The 11,264-nt window shown below is 36.1% G+C and overlaps 1 protein-coding gene across 2 annotated transcripts in view; it reads left to right on the top strand.

The window, feature by feature from the left end:
- The first annotated feature begins 602 nt into the window (after positions 1-602).
- Positions 603-11,264, top strand: part of LOC136041031 (E3 ubiquitin-protein ligase NRDP1-like) — a 30,915-nt gene continuing 20,253 nt past the window's right edge. For both annotated transcript variants that reach the window (XM_065725556.1, XM_065725553.1), the window contains exon 1: positions 603-785. In XM_065725556.1, coding sequence (XP_065581628.1) covers positions 696-785 — 90 coding nt within the window. In that variant the 5' untranslated portion in view covers positions 603-695. The remainder of the gene's footprint in view (positions 786-11,264) is intronic.

Genomic DNA, 11,264 nt, shown 5'->3' with positions numbered 1-11,264 from the left:
TTTTTATTAAATTTACTTTTTATTAAATAATAAAAAATTTATTATTCCCCCCCCCCCTTAATGATGATATTTTATCATCCTAGGGCAAAACTAAAGTTGATAGGCATACATTAAAAGTAATTCAAATCGGCTTCTTCTGGTGCAAAAAGCATTTGGACTCATCCTTTGGGGTCCTTGTGGCTTTGAAGTTGGCTTATGCTCCTCTATGGTATTGATTTTTATGCTTCCAAAAGGAAAACAAAACTACTTTGGCTATTTTCAAAGGGATAAACTGAGGGCTATCAGTTCTCTGGACTATTTAAAGGCGACTAGAAATATTTTCAGCTTATTTTTTTTATCTCACTCCAAACTCAAAGCCTCAGCTTAGCCCCTGCTTACACGTGCCAAGTCTCTAAGTCAAGTTCATTTTTTGCAATGTATCTTCCTTTTGCATATTATTTTTACGTATATGATTTTTGAATTGGATATAAAATATTGGTTTTGGATAAGAACCATGAAATCTTGAACTTTCGTGTGCTTACTGTAATACTTTTTCGCACCCAAATTCCCCAAAACTCTTGAATTTAAAAGTTCGGCAGAATTCAAACACTGTTAAAATTCGGGAAAGAAATGATTAATGGGAACCAGTTGGCGTGACTACTGTATAGACGTTCATTGAATTTATCTGAATTAATCCGTATAAGTTAGCATTTGAAATGGGAATAGATACAGCAAGATTTTCGGGAGACATTGATGGAGATCTTCTTTGTTTTATTTGCACATTTGTTTTAGAAGACCCTGTTCAGGTTTGTAGGTTATTCGACCATCTAACAGGCTACTTATGTAGCAAAGGCTGTTTTAATTTTAATTTTTTTTTTAATGTGGCAAACGAACTAATAGAACTTGAAGTTTTAGTCTGATTTTCCTTACTTTTGACTTGAATTTTGCTGGGTTGTTGGCCAGTTGTAAAGGAAACATAATAATTTGAAATAGCCTAGGTGTATGGTATTAGAATCTGTTTAGATTTTGATTTTGAATTAGCCACCACACAAGGAGACATGTTAAGAAAACAATTCATACTTCATACTATACAGAATTTTCCTAGTTAGTCTAATATATTTTGGGTAAAATTCTAGTTAATTGACTTCTTGCTATCTTGGAAAGGGTTTAGGTTAGGAAAATGAAACTTTCAGGGACGGATCTACAAGCTAAAGTATGTCCTGGGATGGTATTTTAAAGTACCCACCTCCACTCCTTCTCCCTCTAGAGGGCCCTTAAACGTGCCTACATGACAGGCCTATAGCCTACCTATTTCAATTTTGACAAAACAACATTTTACCTTAATTTTCAGTTACTAGTTGCTTCTTCTATGCCTATGGTTCTGAAAATGGAATTCATGGTAGGCTAGTTTATTTGAGAAAAATTTTGAGCCATAGGCTATCAATGTTTTTTTTTCAACATTTAGGAAAGGTAATTGTATATCTTTAAAACCTAATAAAATGGAATTGAGTAAAGTTATGAAGCTGAAAACAATTTTGTTGTACTTCAATTAAGTGGAAGATCTATTTTGTAAGGTTTCACTTTTATAACACACATATTTTTAAAAGTCATCAAAGGTCAGGGCCCTCTAGAGGGAGGAGTAGAGGTAATTGCTTCAAAATACCTTCCAGGGACATACTTTAGTCTGTAGATTCATCCCTGAAAGTTTCATTTTACTAATATAAACCCTTTCTGATATAGCAAGAATTCAACTAACTAGAATTTTACCATATTTTGCAGCAGGACCTTTATCTCTACTTTTTTCCTTGATTTTTATGACAAATTAATGAGTTGTTTAGAACATATATATAAACAAAATATATACCTCCAATCCCCTTATGTGGTAATATATACTTACCTTGAATTACATTCTGAATCTAATTATAACCTTTATTTGCATAACAAATGAACTTTACCCCCACCCCTAAGTATATCCAAATCTGGGAATACACTTACACTTTGTAGGGGTAAAGCTCATTTGTCATGCATATGAAAGTTATATTTGGATTCAGAATTAAACTTTGGGCTTGTATTTGCACATGAGGGGATAGAGTATAGCCTATACTCTGTTAAATGTAGGTTCTAACAAATTCATGAATCTCTTAGAAAAACTAGATAAACATGGAAAGTTCTCCTGCTGCAAATATAGCCTATTAGCTAAGATTATAATGCATATTATGAAGTAAGAATTATCTTCTTAACATATGTCTCTATAGAGTGATACTGGTTGTACAATACTGTTTACCCTTTAAGGGTATCAAACATAGCCCTAGTAACAAAACCTCCTATGCTATTTTTTGATAGACCATCAGGCTACTAAACCAGTTACTCATTACCTGCTAAAAGCTAGGAAATATTGCAATAAATGACCTAAAAATAAAGGTAGCATTCCAATTCATACTTCATTTATATTCTTTCCAATTGTTTTGGTATTAATTCAATTTTAAGCCCCCTATGGACACTAAAAGATGATACCCTTTTTTCTTATTTCAGATATGGCTTATATAGCCTACCTCTTTTGGCATCACTTTTGTTTAGACTAGTTTCCCTGTAACTAAATTTAGGTTAAAATTCTAGATAGACTACTTAAATCCTACTAGCTACTTCATTTTGTGAATTTCTCAGGCTTGCTCTCTGCTGTCTGAACCTTGTCCTTCAAAGGGTTCTATCAGTATAACTAGAGGTTGGTATATTCAGCTGTGGTATATTATGAGTGTCTCTCCTTTGTACACTGAATTAACCTAATTAAGATAAACATTTCAAAGAATTTTGGAATTATAAAACTTTGGGTTCATTATTTATTTCAGTCATTAATTTCTTATTGTACTTCTTTGTGGGTGTCAACCTTTTCTTCATCTCTGGTGTTGCTCTCTGAGATACATGGCGAAGCAAGGAGCCTTATCCTTGAAACAAATACTTTTGCAAATAAGCTGTTGCTTGATTAGAAGTCTCTTTGTATTCTCATGTGTGTATTTTGTTTTCTTCAACCCCATTGTGGCACTCCTTTGGCCCTCAGAATTAGTCCATCTTTGCCTGATCATTTTAATTGTCATATTTGTAAATCTGACAACATTCAACTTCCATTAGTAACTTAAATCTTTCTAAATCTACTTAGCTAATTTAAGCTACTAGATCTTCTACTTAAATGAAGCATGAAAAAAGTGTTTTTAGCTTTAAAACTTTGCTCAATCCCACTATATTATGCTTCAAAGATCTTCAAAATATATTTCCTAAATTTAGAAAAATCCTTTGACATGGCCTAAAATTCCACTCCAGTTCTAGTATCAAAAATTATAGAGAGGTATATGGACTATCATCAAGTCCTTTCACCTCTTTGACTACTTCATCAGAAAAGCTAGCTGCTGGAAGCACTATTCTCCTCCAGTCAGCAATCAATGAGTACACACTATTATATACAATAATACACTATTATTGATTATGGGAAGTATGGGTACCTGAGCTACCTGTCCCCAGCAGTTTAAGTCCACTAGGCTGGCCAGTACAAAAATGGCTCTTCTTACTCTCTCCTGCTCTCTTCTGCCCAATCAAAATCTAAACCTAAATCATATCCTTTTAAATTGATATCTTCATGCTTAAATAAACACTAAACAATATTTCTCTTCTTTAATATATTAATAGATGCCTTAAATATCTTGTGATCAATATCTCAGGAGAGGTTAGAATTCAGGATAGCTGTATAAATATTTGGAATCCTAGCCAAGGAGCAGAAACACTTTAGAGAAATAGTCTCCTCACTCTGAGCCTGACAATCAAAGAATACATGCTGAATTGTTTCATCTGTTGAGAAGCAGATTTGGCATAAAGGGGAATGATGTAGTTTCCAATTAAATAACAAGCTGTTTAGAAATATGGCACCTGATCTCATTGGTAATATAGCACAGTATTTAATCTAGTATGAAATGGGGATAAAATCAATTTACTGTGATTAACATTGGATCTTTGCCTGATAATATTTCCTGAATGGAGGTCAGAGGAAGGACTAGGAATTAACATGAAAACCTTAACTGCTTGAGAATCTGCCATATTATTATATTTGATGCCTTCATGACTTGGAACATGTTGGAAATAAATCTCATTGCCTTTAGTCATAAGATAAAGAAGCTGTCTTCTAATATTATTTAAATCCTTGTCATTGCCAATTCTATTAATATTTTAAAGCTATAGTAATACTGATTTGGAGTCAGAGAGACAGAGTATATTTTCAGATTCTATATTATAATTTATAAGTGCATCCAAGGCCAGGCAAATGGCACATAATTCAGTAGACAAAATAGAAGATCCTAACAGGAGAGGAGAATAGATGTTCAAGTTTAGGGATGGGATACATTCTCCTGCTCCAGCTCTCTCCCTCTGGACAAATCCATCTGTATTTATTTTTCTACAATTAGGGTATGCCTTTGAGATCTGTTCAGCCAAAATAGTCCAGATCTTGTAGTTAGGCACCAGGTTTTATCAATTGAGATAAGTTCTACTTGACAACCTGGTGGACTCATTTTCCATGGAGGGGACACAGTAAAGGTATATGTAGAAGGAGAGTATTGATTCCAATTTGGGACCTCCAGTTGAAATTGATTCCATGATGAATGGGCATTGGGACAAGCTGACTTCCCAGCAAAGGTATGTGCATGTAAACCATGTTTGGTTCCATAAGCCTGGATTTGTGAGAAATATTTAATCCTTAGACCATATGCTCTTTCACTTAGGGATATCAATCAAGACAATATTTTTAACTTAGAAAGAGGAGTATGCTTATGCACACCCAAAGCTATTTGAATGGCAGGGTTTTGTGAAGATTCAAGGATTTTGAAGAAGGATGGGAGACAAACTGAGAAAAATTGGATCCCATATTCTAGATTTGAACCAATATTTAATTTGTAGAAATCCAATGTAAGTTTAGGATGACATCCTCACTTACTTCCAGAAAGTCTCTTTAGAATACAAAGTCTCTGAATAATCAAAGATTTCAAAGGATTAATATGTTTGTGTCACTGTATTTTAGAATCCATAAATAAACCAAGTAATTTCACTGAATTTCAATATGGGATGTCCCTTGAGAAGATCTTGAGTGGATTAGGAAGATCTGTACCACCATTATTAAATATAATGGCTTTAATTTTACTGATTGAGATTGGGAAGCCAAAAGCTAAAGAGAATAACTGGACTATTTTAATATACTGTTGAATAAGACTTCAAAGAAGGCCATTATCCCTTCCAGACTTCTAAATAATCAAATCATCTGCATAAAAACCAAATGATTACCTTAAATTGCAGCTTGGAGCAATCTAAGGATTTTTCCTTGTAGAAACTCCAGAGTTGATAATACATGACACATAGTTGAATACATACACTTGACTAGTGGTTTGATGTTGCTGATTTGAGTGCTTCCCTGTTATACTTCCATTCTTTTTTTACCATTCGTTGTCAAGATGGTTCTTAAAGCTGTATGTGGTTTGGGCAGCAATGGTATCTGGCAGTAATTTGTTCCAGAGGTTGGCAACATGGTTGGTAAGAAAATGGGCGTGTTGCCGCTTTGAGGAGAAATGCCTGAATAACTTCAAGTTATGTCCCCCTGTACAAGAGTCCTGAGACGCCAGAGGAAGAAGATCAGGAACTGCCTTTGAAATAATAAGTTTATGAACCAGAATGGCATCACACCATCTACTTCTATAAACCAGAGTTGGGAGTTTCAGCTTGTAAAGCCTTGTAGGGTAAGGGAGCTCATGCAGTCCACTCACCATGTTAGTGGCTCTTCTCTAGACATCTTCAAGAATTTTTAAATCTTTTTTGAAAAAGGGGGATGCAAGGACCATGCCTGTCTCAAGCCTTGGCCAAACAAGTCCTTTATACAAAAGGCTCAGAATTTTAGGAGAACGAGAGGAAATTACTCTTTTAATGAGCCCTAGTGATGAGCTAGCTGATGCTGCTGCCATCTTTGCATAAGTGCTAAATTTAAGATGATTGTCAACAATTACTTCTAGGTCACGTTCTTCCAACACTGGGGAAAGGAGCTGACCGTAAAGAGAGTAAGTTGTATTGATATTCTTGTGCCCAAAATGTAAAACATGACATTTTGACACATTGAAAGTGAGTAGCCAAGATTTCGCCCACATGCTAAGGAGTTCAAGGTCATTTTGAAGTTGGGAAGTATCTTCAAGAATGCTAGCTGGACCAATTACCTTGGAATCATCAGCATATAACGTCATCCTGCTTTTAAGCGCTAGAGGAGCATCGTTTATGAAAATATTGAACATGGTAGGGCCAAGAACACTACCCTGTGGAACCCCACTGATAACATTCTGAGAGGAGGAGAGAATAGGATTGCCATCTGCATCAAACAGTCTTACATTCTGAACACTATTCCTCAAGAAATCCAGAATCCATTCCTCCAAACCAATAGATTGTAGCTTAAGCTCAAGTCTCCTATGACACACTTTGTTGAATGCTTTTGAAAAATTAAGAAGGATCATGGCAAAAGGGATTCCCAACTCCAGTAGTTTTGTAATATATTTATATGACTCAATCAGATTAGTGTCAACTGATCTGTTGCATCAGAAACCATGTTGAGAGCTGTTAAGAAGATGATTCTGATCAAGATGCTCAATAACTGCTTTGTTGACAAAAAATCAGGGACAGAGTGCTTATTTCCACATTTAACAGAAGCATACTGCCAAAACAGCTTGGGATTATTTTTTATATTTTCAGCTAACCTTTCTTCATGACTCTTCTTCAGTTGTTTGATAGAATTGGTGGCCTCATTCCATGCCTTTTGATACTTTTGATAGTTTGCAGCTGTTTTATTTTTTTTAAAGTGTTTCCAGGTTCGATTCTTCCTATTCAGTAGTTTGCTAGTTAGACAAGTCATGAAGGGTAGTGTTTTTGCCTGTCTCCTCCAAAATGTTCTAGTGTGAGCTTTTTCAAAAACTAGCAATACAGCTTTGAATTTCTGCCAATATTCTTCAATATCTGAAGTGAATATGGTATCCCAATCAAAGTCAGCAAGTCTTTCAGAGATACGCTTGTAATCAATAACTTTGTGTTGTTTAGGAAGAGGTTGAGTAGTAAACAAGCGCAATTCTGTGAGGATAGCAGCATGATCACTGTTACCAATAGGAGCAAGAAATTCATTTTTAGTCCACAAATCTGGATTATTAAGAATAACTAGTCCAGTTGGTCCAGTATGTTGGATGCTTGACCATCTCTGTACCGTGTAGGTTGGTCAACAGTTTGGAACAGTAAATGTTCAGACAGACAAGTAAGAAATGGAGATTCCAATTTTTTGGCTGTAAAACCAGAACCATCAACCCAATCATAATTGGGAAGATAGAAGTCTCCAAGAATCACCACATGTTGGTTGCAAGAGTCTTTGATAATATCAGAAATGATATTAGCAAGATACTGCTCAGATTCAAGGCAAGAGGGAGTATTAGGACTACGATAAACCACTCCGATCGCCATTGTAGAATTACCACACTGTAGTCTAACCCAGACATTCTCAACCCAAACACAGCAATGGGAAGAAGGAATCAAAGTGCTTACCTTGAAACTGCTTTTTACATATATTCAAACACCTCTCCTGCAGGCATTGGACTCAATGTTAGATATGAGTTGGTATTCACTGATTTCAAGTGCTTGGGCTGTAAGAGGCTGTTTCACATTTTTGGGGCGTATCTCAGATATGGCTGCAATATCAACTATTTCTTTTGGTAGGCGGAGATGGAGCTCTGGAACCTTGTTGAAGAGGCCTTCAGCGTTCGCACTAAGAATCCTGAATTTTCCAATATCATTTGCATGACGAGTTGCACTTTTGGTTGCACTGTGCAGAGATGATTTATTAGCAAAAAATACACAAGCAGAAAGAGGCTCAGTTGATGAAGCACCAGAAGAAATTGTTGAATTAGCGCTGAAAAAATAGGAACTACTTGAAAACAACTCATTAATACATGAAACACCATCATCAACTGAAACAAACAAACTATTTACACTCTCATCTGGTGACAATAGTCTGTCCAGATGAGAAACATTACAGCTTAGTCCAAAATCATCCCCTGCTGTGGAACTGCAGTCTACAGCAGGTCTTCATCGTCTTTTATGACGATTTCTAAGTTCCTGATTGCAAGATTTTTTTTTCACCTGAGGCTGTTCTCTCTTTCAGTTGCTGAACAAGCTCTCTATGTTTAAGGCGATCCTCCCTGGATTGGTCGGATCGAAAATGGATTTCCGCTCTGAGTTCAAATAATTTCTGAAGGATTTTTTTTCTTAACCTTGAATTCGGACACAGTGAAAAGTGCCGGTGGAGGATTTTGGCTTGGGGTTGAATTTGGACAAGACGTCAAACGTCTAACATTAATTAGCTCGCCAGGATTGATGCAATACTGCTGCACTAGATAATCTTGAATAAAAATAGACAGGTCACCAGACACTGGTATTCCAAGTGCAACAATATTTAATTTTCGACTATCATGATTCTTTTCAGCTCGCACTATTCATATAATATTGGATGCACTCAAGGCTGAGATGTTAGCAGATTTGATTTCTTCTTGGGCAATCGACCGAGTAGTCTTTTCATCACACTTTGTGGAGAGGTTTTGCTCAATAGTAACCATTTTAGTGTTTAAAAGTTTGAAGTCTGCTTTCAACGTATCCATGGTACTATTGACCAGTTCAGTTAGCGTCTGGGTGATAGTTGTCTGGAAGGGCAACATGGCGGCTGAAACGGCAGACGTTATGTCCGCTACACTGGAAGCATGAGTTGGTGGGCTTTTAAGGCATTTAGAACAGTTCCAAGCGCTCTCAAGCTTACTTGTAGCTGAGCTCAATGCAGCAAATTCTTCATCATTCAAATTTAAACAAATAGCACATGTCCATTTGCTGCAAGAGTCGCACTTCAAACATTTAGAACTCTCGTCAAGGCCTGTTAGGCATTTCATACAGCAGTCTGATTTGGAGGGGCTTTCTCGAACGCGCTTTTTGGGTCTTTTTCCCGATTCATCAGACGCGCCGACACTTTTTACTGTCGATTTCGGCATAATATTGGCAACACTTATTACAACTTCGAAGAAAACTGTTGAAAGATAAACAATATTAATTCAGTGACATGGCACTTATCACAAATAAAATAATTGTCTAATTAAAAACAGAATAAGACGAAAAAGGTATTATTTTGTTAAGCGTTTTTTTCTGCATCCATTAACATATAACACATTGGGAAAGAAACACTCTGCCTATAGGAAATGTTGGATAAATTTAAACTAGGTCACAGCACATCAATAAAGTTTGTATCACCATCATCAACTGATGAAATGATGCACGAGATACTTGAAATTCAGAAACATACAAGTTGAATAGAAGAGGACTCAACACCACACCTTGAAGAAGACCTCTCCTAATAGAACTTAACTCACCTCTTGACTGATTTACTCGAACATAAAAACATCTATCAGTTTGAAAAGACTATGAAATTTATGAAAGAGTATGGGAAGTCAAGATTAATTAAAAGTTCCAGTAATTTATTGGGAACTACATTGTCCTAGGCATCTGACCAGTCAGACAGAACAGCCATTTTGACATGTCTTATTTTAAGAGGGTTGCAAACATCAATTTCTAGCCAGGTAATGTTGTCTAAAGAGCTATGTCCTTTTCTGAAACCTGTTTGTTCACTAGGAAAGAGATTATTGACTTCAGAAAACTACTCAATTCTTGATATATAGACAAGCCTTGCCAGAACTTCAATAAAGGCAGGTAATACTGATATAGGACAGTAAGACTTGGGATCACTAGATGAGTAAGAAGGTTTTAAAGCTGGAAATACCTGAGCAATCTTCCAAGCATCTGGGAACATTTTGCTTGACCAAATAAGATTACAAAGACTTTCGAGGGCAGTATGAACCACCTTTGGGGACTCAAGAATTCACTTCATATAAATACCATTATGACCTGGGGAAGATTTGATATTAAGAAAGTTAAGGGCTACACTGAATTCATCTTGGGAAAAAGGTTTCATCAGGGCGCCTTTATATGAACAGGTAAGAGGGAGAGTGTAAAAAGGAGGTCAGGTGGAATGAAAATCTGACCAGTCCTTATTCTAGATATTAGTAAACAAATCTGCCTTCTTTTAATCTGAGACAATTGGATTACCATCCTGAATGATATCATATCTACACTCATCATTAGACTGCTTCCCACTACTTAGTTGGCTAAGGAAATTGTGAACTTTTGAAATTGGTGTTCTAAAACTGATAATTGAGCTGAAATTCAACTATGTACCCTGTTTTGCTCTTCTTCAAACTAGTTTCACCTTAGCACATGATTGCTTATAAGAGATTGCTGTTGACTGTGATGGGTGCTTTTGGAACATTTTAAAAGTCTTTCTTATTGCCTGAACTGTAAGCCTACACTTGTGGTCTTTCTTGGGTCTTTTGAAGCCATTGTTAAAAAGCAACTTAGTCACTGGTATTTCCAATTTAGCTGACTGTAACAGGATTGATTTCAAGTTAGACTCAATGGTATTAATATCAGGATTGGAAGAAACAAAGGAAAAGTCTACTTCCTTTAATATCTCACGAAAAGGCACCAATTGCCTTTGGAGTTATTAAGTGTTGGTATGTGGAGTTTGGGCAAATAGTATAAATCTTGAAATGATGTCAAAATTGCAGAATGATGAGATTGCAGAGATAACACCTTCACCATCTGAACTAGGCCATAATGTGAAGGAGGACCCAGAAGCAAATCTATAGTTGAGAAAGAGTTAGATGAAATGTTATACCTGGTCTGGAAGTTAAATGAAGTGAAAATCAAAGTTTCTGGAAAATTTGACAAAATGTACTCTATTCCTCTTCCTGCTTTGTTGCTACCAGCTGTTTGTTCCCATAGAGGGCTGTAGGCATTAAAATCATCAAAGATAAAGGTATTAATACCTGGTAGTTTGGATGAAGACACTTTGGATGTCCTTGCTCCCACATGGGCGATACAGTGACTTTATGGCAAGATGGTTACCATTAGCTTGGGTTATTATTATACCTTCAACATCAATCTCATCCCTGTTGATAATTGAAGGTTGGATTGAATCATGAACAAAGATCGCAACACCCCCTCCTTTTCTAGTAGTTTATCTATCTTTCCTGTAGCACTTGTACCCAGGCATTTTGATTTTCTTGAACTGATTAAGATTAGTCTCTTGTAGACAAATAATCCCAACTCTATTATTATTTGCACATTGGATAAGATCG

The sequence above is a fragment of the Artemia franciscana genome, chromosome 21 (genome assembly GCF_032884065.1).
Source record: "Artemia franciscana chromosome 21, ASM3288406v1, whole genome shotgun sequence".
Taxonomy (NCBI): domain Eukaryota; kingdom Metazoa; phylum Arthropoda; class Branchiopoda; order Anostraca; family Artemiidae; genus Artemia; species Artemia franciscana.
Note: the sequence above shows the minus strand (reverse complement) of the source record. Positions and strands in the feature narration are given on the sequence as shown.